Consider the following 20382-nt stretch of genomic DNA (forward strand, 5'->3'; position numbering starts at 1 on the left):
CTGTGTTGCTACACAGGAAAAACTGCAGGAATTAGAAATTAGCCAATTGTCCATTTCGAATTGTTAATGCAGCTAACGAAACTGCCTGGAACGAAGATTTCAGTGAAAGAGATTTCAACATGCATTCACTTCTCCCCACTGAAATCAATGGGACTTAAATAATGATCTCGCCTGCATTGTTTTAGACAACATTGCCGGAAATGAAATATACAGTGCTCTACATGATATCATACTTTTTTCCATTACTGTGCTGATAGAAAAGCATTCTATGTTAAATGGCCTCCATCTAGTCTAGAGATAATTGAGTTTTTGTCCTGTTGTTGATTGTAGTGAAACTGGAAGTTGATTTTGCCTGGACTGTGGCTCAGTATGTATGCCTTACTCCATTATTATACTGCTGCAGCTATGACCACCATGACCACTGTTCTAGCTGTTTCATATATATTAGATATCAAAAGTATGTTAGGAACTGTACTAAAAACAGACATTATTAATGCCCTGCTCCAGGGCACTTACAATTAATGCAGGGTTGGCCAACATGATGCCCTTTAGATGCTATGAATAAGAATACCCATCATCCCTAAGCATTGGGCAGCCTAGCTACGGCTGATGGGAGGCAGTCTAGTTCTTGCATACCAGGTATACTCATTCTCAGTGCTTTTTTCTGGGGGGACGCAGGGGTACACATAACCCTAAACATTTTGTGAATCTAAGTTTGGCCTCATTGAGGGGCAGTATTTCAATATGAGTAGGAAAATAAGAGTACCCCTACACATTTTTAAAGAAAAAAGCACTGCTCATTCTTACATTACTCCATGAACTCCATAAATAACAGCCTGTTGGAATGTTATATTTCTACATGTGTCTTGATTCTCTTCAATATATCTATGTATGAGAGCTCTGTCGAGTTTTGTTGAATACTATCTAGACTGAGAGAGAAGTCTCAGGACGGAATACACCATGTTGCCTACACCCTATGAACAAGACGGTGGTTTGGACAATTGCTTACCTCATAGTCATAAACCAAAAATTGGAGAAAAGATAGCAGGCAAATAAGTTTAAGCAAAGGTCTCACATAACACTGTTTTGGATTGTGTCACCCTCACTGATTTGGCTAACCCCAATGTGCCATTTGGACGAGTAGGCATAGGAAGAATATTGTGTAGGCTTGTTGGTGTCAAAAGCTCTATATTTCTATACCTGACACCCATACCCCCAAGAACTGGTGCCTACAACCCCTTTTGCTCAGAGGGACGTGGCTTTTGCTTAGAGGGATGCTGACTATTGTTCGGGAGTGTGGTTTATCATCTGCACTTGGCAGAGGGTAGGGGATAAATTAATTGAGTTTGCACTTTACTGTGAACCAAGGCTTTCTTTCAGCTGGAACTCGCTGGAACTCAGTTCTGGCACCTCTCAGGTGTGTGCCATTGCCATTATAAGAGAACAAGGGAGGTGTTCTTGGTGAGTTCCAGCACCTCTTTTTCTAGAAAAATTGCACTGAAGTGAACCTACCTAATCTGTGCTCAGACACAAACATGGGTGTAGCCAGGATTTTTGTTCGGGGGAGGGGAGCATTTTCTTAGGAGGGCAGAACCTGAGTTAGTGAAATATACTCGGAGTCGAGAGTGGATTTCATGCTCTTTATTCAGCTCATAGTGGTGAGGAGGAATGGAAGTTCCCCCAGAATGTCTGCTTTATATACATTATTTACATAATGGGCCCCACATGATTGGCCTACAGGTGAATCCCGGAATTAGCCAATCAGGTTGCGGATTCACTTCCACTTGGAGCTGGATTGGGTGGCTCCTGTGGACCAATAAGACTGCTGCATTCTGGAGCCTATTGTTCTAGGGCCAATCAGACTGCTGCATTTTGGATCCTATTCAACTCAGTACATAACAGTTAGCTATGTATCTTTATTGGATTTTATTGATTTAGGGGGGACACAAACCAAAATGCAACTACAGTGGTGCCTCGCAAGACGAAATTAATCCGTTCCGTGAGGCTCTTCGTATAGCGGTTTTTTTGTCTTGCGAAGCAAGCCCATTGACATCTTAGCGGATTAGCGCTATTAGCGGTTTAGCGGCTTTTAGCAATCAGCTGTTAAGCGGCTTATCAGCGGATCAGCTGATAAGCGGCTTAGCGGCTTAGGAAAAGGGGGGGGGAAGGGAAAAAAACCCGCAGGAACTCGCAAGACATTTTCGTCTTGCGAAGCAAGCCCAAAGGGAAATTCGTTTTGCGAAGCACCTCCAAAACGGAAAACCCTTTCGTCTAGCGGATTTTCCGTCTTGCGAGGCATTCGTCTTGCAGGGCACCACTGTATGGGTTTATCCACACTTACCTTTCCTCTGTGCTTTCCAGGTACGGTCTGCACTTTAAAGTTTCATGTTTAAAGCTCTATTTTTTGCCCCAAAGCTTTTCACCATGAAAACCTAAATTGGAGCAAAAAGCAAATCCATGGATAACCTGAATTGCCATTTGTTGCACTTCAGCTTTAAAGAGCAGGTTTTCAAGGGGAACACTCCAGGGTGAAAAACAGAGCATCGGGACATTGAGCTTTAAAGCGTGGACCTGTGTTTGTTAAGCATGGGGCAAAAGGTAAATGTGGATAAACTCAAACTTTAAAAATTTGCACTTCTCCAAATTTTGCAATGCAGTTCTCCACCCAAAAGACGTAATGGAGGAAGCGCACAGAAAATGCATGATATGGTGGAGATTTGCTTGCAGAATTATTAGGATGAATGTACATGGAAATGTAAGTTTTGTGCAGACCTTTAATAAAATCACAGACTAATGTGGAAATGGGTTGAATTGAAGATCGAGAAAACAAGAAACCAAGAGAAATAAAAATGGTCAGATTTATCCATCCTTATTTGAGGGCTGAGACTTCTGAAGGAATCGGCATTCTGCACAGCAGTATACATGGGGTTTCCTTGGGGGAAAAAAGCCCTGATGAATAAACATTCACAAACTCTTTATTGTAATATATAGATAGATAATTTGAGGATCTTTACAATTTTATAACATGCAGATAGAAATATGTGTTGAGAAACCAGAGAAAGGAGGTGAGGGAAGTCGGAGGGTGGGGTGGGAGGTTGGGTTTTCTGTTTAGGGGGGAGGCGAGGGGGAAATGGAGGGGAAAAACAATGTGGATGATGTATTTTTGTTAAAACTATTGTGTTGAAATTTCTAATAAAAAAAGTTAAAAAAGAAAAAAAGCCCTGAAATTTTTGTTTGCCCAGAATTCAGCAGCCCATCTATTGCTATTTCTTAAATAAGTTAACAAATACCTGTGCAAAATAGATTTTGCTCCTAAGAGTAATCTAAAGGCCATTCTTCTCTGTTCCCCGTTAGAACCTTGCACTGGCATCTGCTGACTGCACTGCCTTTGAACAATTCAGTTTTGTCAGTGGATATCAAGATATTCATGTCACAACCAGGTCATAAGTAATTATAGATTAGGAATGAGGATAGTCAATGAATAACAGAAGCAAATGGAGAGAGAGTGCACCAAATATGTTCCCTTTTGAGCAGTCCTGTTCCTCTACAGATATTGAACTGTGTTTCATACAAAACTTTAAGAGCAGCCTAAATTTTCAGCCCTTGCCAAGCGCTGCAGTACCGCAGGGTGAGGTAACCCGAGTGCAATCATAACAACATACCTTCTGAGGTAAAGGACATTGGCACCAAGCTATTTATTTCTCATCTCCCATTGAAATATTCGTAGCTAAGCCTATGGCTGCTGTCCACAAAATATTTAATCTGAGTAGCCCATGCATTTGGAGGGGCACCTGTCCCAGAATGAGTCAGTTGTGGTTTGCAGTATTTTAGACAATCTCCCTGCTAGTAGTGATTTATTCAAGACTAGCCTTATCATTGGACAAAGCAAGGAGGCTAATTATGAGGCAGCATGTTATAATAGGCAGCTGTTTTGTTTCACTGGCAGATGGAAGGGACATTCTTTTCCCAGAAACAGCAGGATGTGAAAGATAAATGGAATATCAGATCACATTAAGGATTTGAAGAAGGACCATCATCTATTTCAGAAAGCAACGTAAGGGATGTTTAGCCTAGAGAAGAGGAAATGAAGAAGGGAGAACAACACAGTAGAGGTCTTCCAATACAGGAGATTGGGAGTGAGGGGCTTGTGTTCTCTGTTGCTCCAGAGGTTGGAAGATACAGGAAAGATTTCAGCTCAGCATTAGAGGAATGTTCTAAGAGTAAGGGCTGCTCAACAATGAAGTAGACTTGGGTGGTGGTGGACGCTCCTTCCTGAGAGGCATTTAAGCTGAGTCTTGGCAGATATCTAGTGGTATCCTTCACTGCAGATCCTGCGCTGAGCAGTGGGCTGGAATACTAAACAATCAGCAACTATGTAATTCTTTGTTCTTTTCCAACAAAAAAGTCTCTCTCTGTCAACAAGGTCCATCAAGGCAAAGGCAACTGCCAGGACTGAGCTGTAGGTAGGTTGGAAGCTATGAAGCAGAAGTTGTATCAGAGTTAGATGTAGGAAACCTTGGCTTAGGCATTGGGCGTGTATCCCTCTCAGCCCCCTGCTGGAGATCTGAGGCTAGACAGGGTCAGGAATTCAGGGACACTGCAAAATGTGTGATCACACAGCTGGCCCCCTTTATCCACACAGCTGAGGAGAGTACTATAGCCCAGCACTGTGCGCTTGTGGCCACAGACTCCCCTCAAGACCCCTTTAACGGGTAACCCTAATATCGCCGCTGCAGAAGGAGCGAGTCACCGCATCACCTGCTCACTGAATATTGGACAAATGGATTCCACCCAAAGCCTAAAACCACCAAAGTTGTGACAATTGCTACAGAGAAGGCAAGATCTGCAGAGCAGGGGAAATTCCTTCCCAGCTCTGAAAAACAGCAGCCATCATCCTACCGTAGCAACGTCCATGAACCTAGAAAGGAAGCAGTTAGTCTGAAAGAAAAGATAGAAGTACGGGGGGGGGGTTGGGGGGGTGAGTGATGCCACGGCTGCAATGGATAGGGATACATCAGTTTAAAAATGGGTTCTGGTGGGAATCCAGACAAAAAACTCCACAGCAACCATCGGGGGCGGAAACCTCGCCCACCATCTGACCTGGTGAGTGGATATTCCAGTGCATGGAAAGCTGACAAGTCTTAAAGTTTGGTAAGAACCTTTCTCCCTGAGATTTAATTTTTCCATTTGGAGAGAACCTGAGGCAGCAGGTAGGGAGATGCATTCGTTCATAAGCCCCTACCTTGTCCCAAGTGGTACACAGCATTGTTCTAGTATTATTTCAGTTGGGGCAGCTGTTGAGAATCTGTAGCCCTTCAGATGATATTGGATTGCAACCAACATCAGCCTCATCTGGCATGGACAATGGGCCTGGGATGATGGGAGGTGTAATCTTAATAACATCTAGAGGGCCACTATGACCTCACCTCTGGGCTAAGGCTTGTTCACCCAATCAAGATTCAGATGTTGTTACCTCAGGTTATCCTCCTTAGGATAGCATCTCCTTCTAGCTAAATGGATAAGTAATTCCCAGGACAGAACAAAAGACTGTGCTGATTTTCTTGGGTCATTCAGTGTTCGTTGCAAGTGTTCTGTGCAAATATGGCCCCCAACCACCAGAGCTAAAAAAACAACACACCCTGCAGTTTGTTTACGGGATCACTTTATCGCAGGCTGAAAGTAAGCGGAGTCAAGAACTGGTTCTGCCAAGGGTGCTGTCTCTCCTTAAGCTCACCCTGACCTGCGCTTCACCCTTCAAATGTAAACAAACCAAGGATTGAAGTTGATTCACTGCGCTGTATCCCAGGATAGTGGATTCTGTAAACAGGATGCTAGAATGCCAAAGTGCCTAATGTGAGCCTTGTTAGCATTCCACACACCAAAATAGTTTAAATTGCTTCAAAATTGGCGACAGATTACTTAAAAGGTCCTGGTTTGTGATAGCTTTCTAATGAATACTGTTGGCTTTTCACATGACGATTTTCCTGTAAATGTTTTTTTTATTAAAAAAATAATCTCAAAATAATTTTTAAAATGACGTTGACCTGCTGACCCTTCGCCACAATTCTTTTTTGAGGGATAAAAGGAATTGCACACCCTGTTTGTGTTTGATCATGTTTATAGTCACGAGAAGACTCTTCCTGCAAAATGTGAGGTTCCTTCATATGTACATACAGAGGTAGCTATAGAGTGCAGTTCTATATCCACTGATAACTCAGCAGCTGAGGAACTCGGCAAAGCCTGCTTCAAACTTCTCAGCTGTTGACAGGCTTGACTTGCTGAGAACACTGGTTAAATATAGCACGAACGAGCTCAGCTCAACGAAGTCATTGCTCTCTGAACAGTGTGAGAGGAGACCAGGAGAGGGGAAATGCAATCTCAGAACTTGACTGCCAAAGCTTAGCACCACAGAGCAACAGTTGTGGGTGGGGGCAAAACAACAGCAAAAGAGGCTTTCAGACAAAAGCCTGGGGGGGGGAGAGAAACATAACTGAGAGGCTGTACCTCCTGTTTCTTCTGCGTGGTATTTCTCTTAACAGGAACTACGTTCCTCTTCTGCTCTCTTCCCTATTTCCTGCATTACTTCAGTCACTGATAGATCTAGAAAGAAAGGGAGGGGAAGCTTCTGTCTCTGTGTTCTTCTGGGCCTGATTAATACCTTCAGTCTTGGTCATGCAAGCTAGATTCCTGAAGCCTTCCAAGATCACAGTGTCTTTGTAAAAGGAAGGCAACTCGGTCTTCTCTTCCACTTGGCAGGTAAGACTGAATTGACTTCTCCAGTGGAGTTTTTCATTGAGAATGATTGTTTTTGCTTCTTGTCTGTGAATGTTCCCTTGGTTCTTTTGCGTGTGTGTGTGTGTGTGTGTTTGCCTTCTGTGCTTAACATTCTGCTTAATGTGGAAAGTTGAGAAGAGAGACACTCTCTTTACAAAAAAAAAAGAGAAGATAAAAAGACTGTCTTTTTTTGCTTTTATCAGTACAGGAAAATTGTCACGTTCTTTTATGCTATCTGTCAAACTAGCAACATTCTAAAACCATAATAGGACAGGAGATGGGATATGGAGGCATGGAATATAACAAAGGCATCAGCTATGTTTGTGTAAGCACATGCTGTCAGAAGGCACATTAAGATGAAGTTTTATTTTAAGAAGACTGGCTGGGGCTAGTATCACAACAGCTATAAAACCTAGTAATGAAGACTGGCTGGTCAGCAGGATGAAGTAGGCATGCTGTGATATTCTGAATTAATTGTGAGGCTCTTGTCTGATGCTTTCTAGCTCACCTATCTATTTTTCACAAGCCTGTAAGTGCTTTTGTACACCTGGTACATTTTGTTCTGCCCTTTTGACAATAGTCCTAAGTCTTGCTGCTGCTATCAAGAATATCTATCTTATTAAATCACAGTCTGAATGTTTACTCTGTGTGAATAACTCCATGAGCATTCATAAACAGGATATTTTTGGACATAACAATGTCAGGATTTATTTAAGTATAAATATATCTTTACAGAGAACTGACCATTCAAAATGTTACCACGTTGCTAGAACCCACATTCTATTTTTTACTATGACAAAAAATAATCCAGTTATAAAAACATTTACTTCCAGAGTACATGGAACTTACTTCCATGCAACTGATAGTACTCTGTAAAAATATGTTTATCATATTTTATTTTGTGTTTTTGCATTTTATCTTCTTTTTGTAAACCACACTGAAAACTTAGTTGAAGCATATAAACCCTGGAAATAAGTAATGGAGCAATTGTGTTTAAGAACCGCAACTTGATAGGATTGTATACCCATATGACCACGCCTATCTAACTATTAACTGCCTAAAACCAGCTAACAACAGAAAAATCAGGCAAACAAATAAATGCAAGAATAATTCATAACTTGTTGGAAAGTGTTGACATTTACCTGAAATACTTCCTGTTTCTTAAAAAAGATTTTTCTAGTAATAAAAGAATGCGGTAACAGAATTTTCTGTTGTGTGCCCAATGCAGATGATTTGTTCAGTCCTAAGAATATATAATTTGTTGCTTTATTTAACTATCTAAAGAAATAAAATGATAATCTGATATTTCAATCATTAACACATCTAGTCTGAATTCCATCCCAGCAATTAAATGACATCTTAGTGCCATGATCCTAAATTCACTTACTGGGAAGTTTCCAGTAAGTGGACTTAGGATCATGACACTAAGTTACGATTCAAAAGTGGTTATTTTTGTTTATGGGTATAAATTATGGCTGATAACATAACTGCTAAGAAAACAGTGAGAGAAATGAAACAGTAAGAATGAGACACAGTTCCAAAAAGTCATGAGAAAAGTACTGTGCATTATTTATTTTCCAGAGATGTATCAATTGAATATTTAGAACCCAGATGATCTACAGTGCCTATTCATGGTCTTGGTTTCCCTTCTTGTCAGTATGTTTAGGAATGCATGCAGCTGTCTATCTCTTTCTTCTAGTGCATGCCTTAGGCCTGCTCTAATAGGAACTATGACACACCTACTCCCAACCCAATAAATAATCAACTTCCACCCTACAGCGCCAGGAACAAAACTTTCATCCATCCATATGGAACAGGTCAGCCATGTTGATATGTATCTATTCCTTAAAGAATACTGGCTAGCACCTGCAAGGGAAACTTTTTCTTTTCAATACTGCTCTTTTGTGTGAATGCATTTCTCTGCAAAAGAGCTGTTTTAATTGTAAAAATTGAAATACCATAAATGTGCCTTAGAAGCTGATTGTGGGAAAAGGCAGACTGCAGCCTTTCCTCATCTGCATGTTTCCATCGGGAGGAGCATAGAAAGAGGATGATGTCAAGGAGGTTTAACAAACTGAAGGACACCCGTCCTCTTTCTATGCATCTCCTGTACTCCTGTGGAGCTTTTAAAAGGATTTCCTAATGAAAGGTCAACAACTTTGATTTCCTAAAAAAAGCTTAACTTTGGCTGCCCCCCCCAAATCCTGGCTACGCCCATGCTAGCAAATATCAACCGTGAAGGCTGTCATGAGAGGAGTCCCTTAGTATAACTCTTTGAATGTAAATCACTATAATTAGCAGCATTCTTGTTATTATTTTTAGGTGTGTAATGGCTGCTCGCTAAACACAATAAATAAAACTGAACTGAGCTGAATTGACTAGCAGACCCACAAAGTTTAATGTAAAGAAAGCAGCAAGGTCTTATCCTGTGGGATAAAGAAATATAACTCAAAACAAGAGAAAGGTTTGCATAGTCCTGGAATAGCTTGGGTGCTATAAACTAATTCGTTCCACCATTTACCTCTTTATGATAATAAAAAGAGGGGGAGAAGTTATTGAAGCACCATAAACAAAGAGCTTTGCGGAGTTAACCTTCTCACTTTGTGGGAGGGATCATTTGTTTCCCCTTGTCACAGCAAATAGCTTAATGTGTGCTGGCATTTTTGATGGCTTCATCTTAATATTTTCCAAACAGGAGTCTGTCTGAATAAAATTCACCAGCTGATATGTGTAAGGAGCAAAACAGTGTAATGACCTAGTCACCTCTGTATGTTCCCTTCCCCTCCCTTCTAAAGTGGGTACACAGGCTAAAATTACCCTTCTAAACAGGTGCCCACAAAGGAACTCTGGGGTTTTCCTATCAAATCTGTGAAATATGGAACATGGACTTTACAACAGCTGGGCCACAGGGATTGTTAATAGCTGGACTCTTTTTGATGTAGATTTTCATCCCAGGAAAATATATTGACCTAAACACATGTTCTTTCTTCCCTCCTCCTTCTTCCAACACCCCCGAACCAGTTTTGGGGGGCAAACAGTGGGAGGAGAGTGGGGAAACCCCACTGCCCTATGTGGAAATCCTTGTGTGGGCTCTGCTAATGGGACTCATTATTTGAATCTAGCTCACAGCCATCATGGCTAGTCACCATTCATAGTCTCACCCCTCATGAATTTGTCTAATCTTCTTTTTAAAAGAGGACATCCCAACTAGGGGCCATTACTCATCTCATGGGATAAAATTCCGTTGTTAAACTATGCGCTATGTGATGAACTATTTCCCTTTGCCTGTCCCGAATCTTCTTATATTCTTCTTCGTTGAATGGCCCTGAGTTCTGCCTCAAAAACTTTTCCCTATGAACTTTTTCTACATCATGCATGATTTTTAAAGTAAACTTATTCAAAAGGCCTGGATGAACTTGGTGCAAAAATGGACACAAGGATGGCAGCAGCCAAGCTTACCTCAGAAGGCTATTATTCCTTATCTGGGGTGCCACTTTCTAAAAAGGTCTTCTCCCTTAGGGGGTTGACTGCATCTCTTCATCTGGTGGGGCACCCAGAACAGGCCCCAGAACAGTTTTGGCTAGAAGGTGATCTTTCAGGTAGCCTGGCCCCAAACTGTTTCTGGAGTTTGGGACCAAACAAACACATAAAGGCAGGTGCTGCTTTGGCCTCCTATGTCATCAGCTAACATATGGAAAGGCTGTTAACTCAGAGCTCCCACAGCTGCCCATGTAGCTGTTGTCCTGGCCTGATCAAGGCACATTCCATAGGTTCAGAGAGAAACTTGTCCCGACCACAGCCCCTTGGCAACTGTCCACACCTGCTCACAAATGCCTGCTTCACCATTTTAGGCACAAGAGCACACTGTGTTGGGGATGTAGATGCAATCTGCTAACTGTGTGGAATCCTCTGTCAAGGCTATTATCTAAACACATCACTCACTGGCTACCTCTCCTTATCATCCTTCCCAAAGAACAAATAAAGCAATCTTTGCCATCTCTTCTGTGTTGTTCCTTATTTTCCCATTGTCCCCTAAGCTTTCTGTTCCTTAACCCATCAACTTTGCCAGCCCTTCCTTTCTCCTTCAAAGCTCAGCATGCTTTTGTCTTGTATTCCAGTTGCCATTTCCAGCTCCTCTCCCTCCCCATGGGAAAGGCAGCCTACATCTTTCTCTTTTCCTTGCTGTGGCCTTATTTCCTTATGCCAACAGATGGTTTCTACTCCTGGAACAAGCATTTTCTTTTGCTACATAAAATACTAGTAATTTTCAGCTATGCTTTGATATGGGTTTGTTTTTTTTAGCAGTTTAGCAGTTTTTTAGCAGTTTTGTTTTCTAAAAAACAAAACAACCCCCCCCCTAAATAGGTGTAAGGTACACCTGCCGAAATCACATATTCTGCACAAGTATTGATGGCACAGGACAACAGCCCTCTCCTCTTTTTAACCTACCCACCCTGTTCACCAATTTGGGATCTTACCTATTTCCTTTTAAGAACATAGGAACATTAGTCGTTTCATTTTAGGGTTCCTCCTCTCTCATTCATTCTGTCTAATGTGTTACAAAATACTTATTCACACAAATTTCCTAAAATTCATAGTCAGTCATTAGGATATACAAGAAGTTTCTTTCTCCACTGCTTTTTCCTCAGCTTCTTCCATATTGCTTTTTCTTACAACATGCTCTAAAGTTACAGTGATTTCTTCTTGTGCTGAAGGTCAGGTTGCGTATATACACTAGAGGAAGGCTGTGGAAGAATTTTGCAGGAAATAACACAACAGAGATTAGATTGCCATCGGCTATTAAATACATAAGGCTGAACTCACTGAAGTGCCCAGACCCTGATCCAGGATAAATTCCTATGACCCCCAAAAGTGCACTTAAAATGTGGATTTCTGGAATGCGAGCCAAATCTCTATGAGCAACATAGCAGTTGTGTGACTGAGGATAAGGAACCACACAGATCAGCGGCTGCAGCAAAAGGGATCACAGAGGACAAAGATGACTACTTTATTTTTTGGAAAGGGTGATAAGGAGAAGCTTCCTGATTTCTCAATGCATATTTACTGAATCACCGCAAAGTCTTGCAAGGGTTTGTCAGTTGCTGGGTTTGTGTATGGAGAATGATGTAGACATCAGAGTCTCCAGGGTTTTCCCACTCTCAAGTTTTCCCCTAAATCTGAATTCTTTCTGAGATAGACATAAACTATTCCATTGCTACATTTCATGGATTTTTAGGTGTGACTCTATCAAGCTTTTATGGATCATAGTTTGAGAGTTTTGAATTGCTTTTGTTCCGAAGATACTGTAACCTGACCTCTTTGGATAAGGGAGCGCAGAATCCGGTTAATTTAAGAAATAGCTAGAGGATGGCAGCAAACAGAAAACCTTGCATTTGTCAAACAAAAAACAAAAAACAAAAAAAGCATTTGTGATGGCGGACAAACTTATAAGGCTACAATCCTATACCCACATATCCGAGAGTAAGCACCATTAAACTTGCTGAGATTTACTTCTGAGTAGCCACATGACCCGGAAGCTGTCTGCAGACAAACGCCGGCTCCCTTGGTCTATAGAGCAAGATGAGCGCGCAACCCCAGAGTCGTCCATGACTGGACCTAATGGCAGGGCCAGATTTAGATGAAGAGAGGCCCTAGGCTACTCCACTTATGAGGCCCCTCCCCATTCCCCACCCTCACAACTAGAAGAAAATGGAAGAGTGTTATAAACAAAATTGAGTGAAGCTAAGGATAATGACGGGTATTTAAAATTCTACAGTTCATAATTTCTCCTCTAAAGGACATTAGATATTATTGTTAAATACTGTGGTGATTTTAAAAAATGCATAAAATTAACACTGAAAAACTTTTGCAATAACTGAACTTTGTAAACCTTTTGTGGCCTACATCCCATGTCTTGCTCCTCTCTAAGGAATCAAGTTCAGCCTTCATGGCATTTAACCATGGCTCGGCATCCTCTGAGGTTAAACTTTGTACCTCTTGGAACCTTGAAGGTTCCCAAACCTTCACTGAGTTACAGTGGTGCCCCGCAAGACGAATGCCTCGCAAGACGAAAAACCCGCTAGAAGAAAGGGTTTTCCGTTTTGGAGGTGCTTCGCAAGACGAATTTCCCTATGGGCTTGCTTCGCAAGCCGAAAATGTCTTGCGAGTTTTTCCGACTTCCCCCCCCTTTCCCCCCTTTTTCTAAGCCGCTAAGCCGCTTATCCGCTAAGCCGCTAAGCCACTAAAAGCCGCTAAAAGCCGCTAAGCCGCTAATAGCGCTAATCCGCTAATGGGCTTGCTTCACAAGACGAAAAAACCGCTAGACGAAGAGACTCGCGGAACGGATTCTTTTTGTCTTGCGAGGCACCACTGTACTAACAACAGCTGGATCTACTGTGACTGTTTTAGCAAACTCTTCAGCATACCTTTTGGGTGGTTTACTCTTTGTGGCCCTTTCAGATCTGCATACTTACACAAGTCTTCCATGCTAGGCTTCTCCTATTTAGGGCAGCCCACAGTATATATATTTTCTGCCTCTGATTAGTTATCATTTAACTCTTAGGGGAAACAATTAGCACACACATCATGTGCATGGAAGTTGCCAAACCAATTAACCAACTAGAAGGATTACTGTTAATAGCACTGGGCAGGCCGGGTCGTCCTCTTATATACCTGCTGGGATTGACAAGGCATCTCACCCTCACCTGAATCTCATAGCTCTCCTGTAGCTGCCTCTGATTAGTTATCATTTAACTCTTAGGGGAAATAATTAGCATCACACGTCATGTGCATGGAAGTTGCTGAACCAATTAACCAACTAGAAGGATTACTATTAATATCACCAGTTTTCCTATAACCTGATGTTGCTGGATAGTTTTGATGAACTGCAAAAGCATTTTTAGTTTGCTTTCTGTTGCCATCCTGGAACTTTTCTTTATTAGTGCCACTTTGTTTTGTTCAATTCCTTGCAAATGAAGGAAAACAACTTTTCTGCTTGTATATGTTGATAATATAATTTTGGTTACTGAGGACAAACAAGATTGTACAAAAACAAGATTAGGTGCAGGCCTGGCCAGGATATAGGCATCCTGACTGTGACAAAGGTGACCTGTGTGCTTGCTTGCTTGATTAACAGCTGTTGGGAACTTCAGGGTCCCTGCTCTCCGTTCTTATGGTCTTTTACTGGACCTGGAGACTCCAATAGAGAGCACTCCATGTCAAGAAGTAGGGCAAGTGGGCACTCTATCAAATGGCAGGGCAGGAGTTACATGGAGCAGGGCCTTTTCACTGGCAGTGCCCATTGTATGCCTCACTCTTCCCAGACCTGCTCTCTTTTGGCCTGTATTTTGGAGCTTTATAATTTAAGAAGACTTTGGAAGAACTGGTTGACAAGTCTTATCAGTTGCTGACGTATGGGCAGATTTTATTTGCTGCTATTATGTGCTTCTGGTGCACCAGGGTTTACACCAGCGTAATAGAGTTGGCCAGGATGCCAGAAGGGATACAATTTATGAGGTTTCTCTATTATCTGCACAGCAGGGGGTGTTCAGTCAACAGTGCAAAGGCTGAGCTGAAGCATTCCCTGCTGGTTACCTGCATTCAGCAATAGGGGTTGCTGTTTGGTAGCACCCAATTGGTTAGCTGTCAGATTCTAGAGCTCCCTATTGGTGGCTCTTAGGTAATTCACAAAATACAGAGTCCATTCATGAAAACACAGCGTTCATTCATAAAGCAGTAACATAAATCTCCATTGTTACATATTGGGTATATATTTCAGTGGTTGAATGTACAAGTTTATGGCCATGCTGTAGTGTAGTGCTTATGCGACTGTGAATAAAAGGGGGCTGGGCTCATTGTCTCGGGGTTTTTTGGGGGGGGGAGGTGACAAAACTGATTTCCAATAAGTGCCCCCCTTTATTTCCATAACAATTCCTTGAGTCTGTACTCTGAATGGTGACACCAGGGACCTAGAAGGTGCAGGGCTTGTCAATCCAACCCTGCACAGTCTCATCAGGGCTGACCTTAAGGCAATTGGAGCAATTGGGCCAAATTGGGCCCTGCAGGCCACTCCTAAGGGGCCCCCTGCACCAGGGCAATATAGATGGATTTTATTTATAGCTATAAGATTTTGCAGACTTTGGCTGTGAACTGGGGCCCTACAAAAAAAAACAACAACCCCAAGTTGCACCCCACAGCTTCAAATTGGGCCCCACTGGCTAGTCCTGAGTCTAATAGTTGCTGGACCTGAGTTGCCCTGCCCTTGCATGAAGTCTTGGGTTTACAATTTTGGGAGAGGGGAGACTGCAGCACTGGGGAGAGGGCAGGCTGGTGAGCCCCCCTAGATTTAGAGGCCCGAGTTGTCCTGCCCTCGCATGAAGTCTTGGGTTTGCAATTTTTGAAGAGGGGAGACTGCCTCTGGGGAGCCCCCCTAGATTTAGAGGCCCTAAGCTTCAGCCTACTTAGCCTATACATAAATCTGGCACTGCATAACGGCCAGGGGTACCTTTACCCTTACCTAGGCACGTACACCACATTACTGGTTTAGAATTCTTGCTGCTATTTATGTTACACACACACACACACACACACACACACACACAGACACACACCACCCTTCTTCCGAGGATCACAGGGCAGTTTACAACATAAAAACATAAAAAATGCACAACTGTCCTGCGCATGCCTACTCATGGCAACCACCATGTATGAGTGGCATGTGTCCAGGGTGCTGGCATAGTCCCTGATTGGTGGGCTTTGGTTAGTTGTTTCTGGGGATGTGGGAGGGGGAGGAGCATCTGTACCCTTTTTGTGCCATTTGGGGATGTTCCAAAATGTAAACCCTCCTCTCCTCCTGGGCTGAGCAGGTACAACATACAGGAGCCTTTGTGTCAGTGTAGCAGTCACAAATCTTCCACTTCCAGTGTAACTGGAGAATAGGATTCCTTTGCCTTTCCTTTTTCAGCTGTAGGAATTCACTAGTGGTACAAATCAGATTTTGCCATCTTTAAAATAGAAATATAAGCGAGGACGGGGAATCCTAACGAGGAGATCATGTATAAAGTAGGCATAACTAGTAAAAGTGTGGTAGACTTGTTGATGTCAGGAAATCATTGAAATCATGTTGTGTAGGATATTGAAACAAATGCCGCACATCACTGTAGCATCCCAAACAAGAGGCCGTCTTGGTCAATGATCAGTTCATGAGATCAAAACCCAGCCCTTTTCATGCAGTAAGTAGTGTATAGTGCTCATTACAGTTGGCCATGTGGCAAAGTGGTAATCTGATTTCTCCACGGTGGAGCCAGTTTGTTGGGACCTGAATAATCTTTCACCTCAACTTCAGCACAGGCTGAAAATCAATTCAGCCACGTGACCGAGCAATTAGATGGTGGTGGTGTGGTGGAAGCGCACAGAACTATCCATGAGGCCAGGTTTTTTAGGCTGGAATCTGTCATAGAATCATTAGGTTGGGAGGTACCCAGGGGTCACCTAGTCCAATCCCCTGCAATGCACAGCTAAAGCATCCATGACAGATGGCCATCCAACCTCTGCAAGGTCGCTTGTGGTTGCTTTTCAAGGTGGGGCAGAAAGTAGCATTGTGAAACAATGCAAGTTTTGATGATACAGACACTGGAAATGCAAAAACGCCATTTAAATATAGTTTGTGAAGATGACCTGTATGTGCGAACAGTCCTGAGTATGATTTAAATGTCTCCAGGGTTGAGAAAAACCGCTTGTCTTTCCTTTTTGGGGCAAATAATTACATACGCAGTTAACACTATTCTGAAACTTTGTACTACAGAGACAGATAAAATTATATTCTAAAAGTACGGTCAGTTTTTGTTTTGTTTTTGTACAGAAAGATATGTGAATTCTTTCAGGCTCATGGGAATTAAATGTTTCAGGGTTTATTAGGGTTTATTAGCCTAATTCTTCTGTGGCACATGGGAAGAATTCATAAGCAAAGGATCCTGGCCTTGAAAGAATGGTAAAAGTAGCAATGTTAGTTGCATTTGGTTAAATGGTTTCTACTGCTGTATTTTTGTGAACTCTTATTGTGTGTGGGTGGCGTTCTCGCCTTGCTCTCACGGTAGTTGCCATTACAGTTTATCAGACATATTAAATCCCCCCCCCCCTTAAAACAACAACAGAAGAAACATGCAAAATAAACAAGGATGTGATTGAAAGCAGTAGCGAACTGACGTCATCCTTTTAAACTGCTGCCAGCTTGCTTTGTTTATTGATGAGATCTTTGTGAAAATAAGGTCTTTTCTACGCCCAGATGAGAAGCAATGGGGCTAAGTAATCTTTACTTTTGTTTTTCCATTCCCATTTCCCTCTCTGCTTCTAATGCACTTAGGCTAAAAGTAACCTTGTAATGGGCCGAGTTCCGGTAACTGAGTAAGATACAGGCTGAGAGAAGGAAAGAAGCATTGTAGACTTCATGACGAACTATTTCAGCACAGCAACCTGAGTGTTTAAGGAAATGAAGCAATGCCCGTTTATTATATTTGCAGTTACTGTGACAACAAACATATACTCCCCCCTCGCCTCCCCCAAACCCTCATACATCATTCCTGACTCCGTTCAAAGCCTTTGAGTCCGGCAGACAGAATTTTCTCTTAAGCCCTTTTGCATACCTGACAATATAGCTCACATGGTGTTATTATTACCTCCGTTGCAAGGACTGAATTAGGTTGTTTATTCAAGTCGTTTTGGAAGGGTAGCAGTTGTGCTGTCTGTTGACACCTGAGTGCTAAGCCTAGCAACGCAGTGTTTAGGTAAGAGAACGACCATTTCCAACTGCAGGTTCTACAGTCTTGTGGCTTTCAGGATTTTGAGAGCAGCTGCTTTCACCATTATTATTATTATTATTCTAAAAACACTGCTACTTTTACCATACTTTAAAAAAAAAAAATCAAGTGTCTAGGCATCATGGAAGTGGAGGGAATTTTGAAACGGTTGGCAGGAAGTATCTATTAAAAGAATTAAAAAGAAGAGATATTTGAGATTTCTCACCCACCACACCATCTCCTGATCATGGAGGTATCACAGAATCATAGACTTGGAAGGGACCACAGGGATCATCTAGTCCAACCCCTATAGTAAAATACCTGCAAACTACAGATTCTATAATCAGAGTGCAAATACAGTAGTTTAGTTATCCTAACTAAGCTTTCACCGGTAAGATTGGTGGGAAATGCCCGTTTATTTTCTTGGAGCTCAAAGTGATGTATCTGAATTCCCCTCTCCGCATTTTATCCTTACAACAACTCTATGAGGTCAGTTTAGGCTGAGAGATTGTGACTGACCCAAAGTCACCTCGTGAGCTTCGTAGCCAAATGGGGATTTGATCTCAGGTCTTCAACACTATCCACTACACCACACTGCTTGGCAGTCACAATAACATCTGCCTTGAGAATAGATCTGACTTGTGTCACTCTGTTCAACATTTCTTATCACCCAAGTGAAAGAAAGTAGAATGAACAGGCCTAAGTTCTTAATGGGGCACACTAAAAGCAAACACTGTCTGACTTTCAAATCTGTTTTGAAGCTAGGCTTCATACTGGTGGTATGAAGCAGCTAATGTTTCTTCAACGTTTCTGCTGACAGCTACAGCTGACAGCTACATCTTGGTGAACCGCAGTATAAACCCTGCCTTCAAGCTGTTGCTTTGATTATAAGTGTTTAATTCCTCTCATAACATATTCCTGCAAACTCCGCATGAATCCCCTTCCTTCCCAAGATAATGGTGCTACAATTCCCTAGTGCTGATAGTCATGTCTTTGGAAATAATTGTGCTGATTTCAATTAAACTGCCTTTCAATTAAAGCAGATTAGGACTGTAGCCTTGATCAAAATAACAGTCCAGTGCAGCGTGGACAGTGGATTCACTTAAAGGGTTTGTCGTGTGGGAATCAAAAGAGAATGATGCTGATTGAAAATGATACGAGCTATAAGCATTCCAAGAAATGCCATTTGGTGAAAGATGGTGAAAGATCCTGTCTCTATGCAGTGCTGACATTTGCAGCGGGAAACATGTTGATCTGTAGCTGTTCAGAAAACAAAACTTCATCCTCCATCCATATAAATTTTACACTGTAAGGACTAAATGCCACATCTGTTACTGTAGCAGATGAAACTGAATAATCTCAGTCTATATCCTCCCCTCTCCAACTAGACTTAATGTTGAGGCCTCAACTACAGGATATGCATCACAATCCAATGAATGTTTACTTAGAAGTTATTCCCATTGAGATCAATCTAAAATGGCCCTAGGGCTATTTGGACTCATAAATATGCCCAGGAAATTTTAACAGATTGTATTAATGGGAGAGATGGAGATCATCCCACTACACATTCCTCCTGCCACCAGTGTGCCAAGTGACCAAGTGACAGGAAGATGAGCAACCATCAGATAGAGCCCCTGAAATTATTGAGACGGTGAAGATGATAAAACAGGAGAGTTCTTGTTGCTCACTAATCTGCATACATCTTCTTTCACTTTATTGGCTCTCCCCCACCTTCACCTTGCCATGAAAACAGAAACAATGACAAAGAGAGAGACACTGAGAGAGAGGCATGGAGAGAGTGCACAGGGAGGTAAGCAACTGATCCTCCCTATCTAGTCAATTCACCCACCCATTCCTCCATTGAATGTCCAGGAGAAGCAAGAAATGGGCAAAGAGATTGCCAGCAGGGGCCCAAGGGGAGTACCCTCCTGAAATAATATGGTAGCAATGAATGGATGCAGAAGCATGAAGTTCAGGACAGCTGTGGATGTGGTGACCCACATGTGTCATTTTGTCCTGGCTGCATCTGCAGTCCTGCCAGTGAAGTGAATATTGTAGCTCTGTTGTGTTCTGGTCTGATGCCAAAACCCAGAGGGAAACCAGTAAGATTACTTGTCCGTGACAAAGATTGGAAACAGACTAAGGCCTTTTATGCCTCTGTCTCCAGACTCCACCACCTTGAGAGAGCTTTGGAGCCTCGATGGGTCAATCCTCTGGCCTGTAGATGGGTACACCTCCTCCTCCTTCTTTCCATAGCTCCCCACACTGCTGGACTGGTGGTGTGCAGTGAGAGGCATCTAGTTTTTGGGGCTCCGGGGAAGGTGACTGTGAGGGGTTAGGCTCTGGCCTGTAGGCCCTGGTGGTCTGGGAGGTTCCTCTGGGAGTTCTCATCCAACCACCTTGGGCACACTGGTCTCCCTATCTTCCGCAGTCTTATCTCTGAGTCCTGATCCAAATTCTGCTCCCTATCTGGTTCCCCTACAGCCTACAGCATGGGTAGGCAACCAAAGCCTGGGGGCCGGATCCAGCCCAATCGCCTTCTAAATCTGGCCCGTGGACAGTCCGGGAATCAGCGTGTTTTTACATGAGTAGAATGTGCTCTTTTATTTAATATGCATCTCTGGGTTATTTGTGAGGCCTGCCTGGTGTTTTTACATGAGTAGAATGTGCGCTTTTATTTAAGATGCATCTCTGGGTTAGTTGTGGGGCATAGGAGTTCGTTCATATTTATTTTTCCCCGAAATATAGTCTGGCCCCCCACAAGGTCTGAGGGACAGTGGACCAGCCCCCTGCTGAAAAAGTTTGCTGACCCCTG

General features: G+C 42.6%; 1 protein-coding gene and 1 long non-coding RNA gene across 4 annotated transcripts in view; one reads left to right on the plus strand and one right to left on the minus strand.

The window, feature by feature from the left end:
- Positions 1–2756: 2756 nt before the first annotated feature.
- On the minus strand, positions 2757–5376 carry LOC307212990. The gene is made up of 2 exons (XR_013837332.1): positions 5243–5376; positions 2757–2932 (listed from the first exon to the last, which is right to left on the minus strand). It is a non-coding gene; the product is annotated as an uncharacterized lncRNA (long non-coding RNA).
- A 953-nt stretch (positions 5377–6329) lies between these two features.
- The window catches only part of FILIP1 (filamin A interacting protein 1), a 79870-nt gene continuing 65817 nt past the window's right edge, over positions 6330–20382 (plus strand). For 2 of the 3 annotated variants that reach the window (XM_079970392.1, XM_079970391.1), the window contains exon 1: positions 6330–6756. Coding sequence is in view for 1 of the 3 variants with exons in the window: in XM_079970390.1 (XP_079826516.1) it covers positions 19357–19377 (21 nt within the window). In the remaining 2 variants the exon portion in view is untranslated. Of the gene's footprint in view, positions 6757–19320; positions 19378–20382 lie in introns of all 3 variants that reach the window. The other variant, XM_079970390.1, reaches the window with a different exon arrangement.

This window comes from Podarcis cretensis, assembly GCF_951804945.1.
Source record: "Podarcis cretensis genome assembly, chromosome: 3".
Classification (NCBI taxonomy): domain Eukaryota; kingdom Metazoa; phylum Chordata; class Lepidosauria; order Squamata; family Lacertidae; genus Podarcis; species Podarcis cretensis.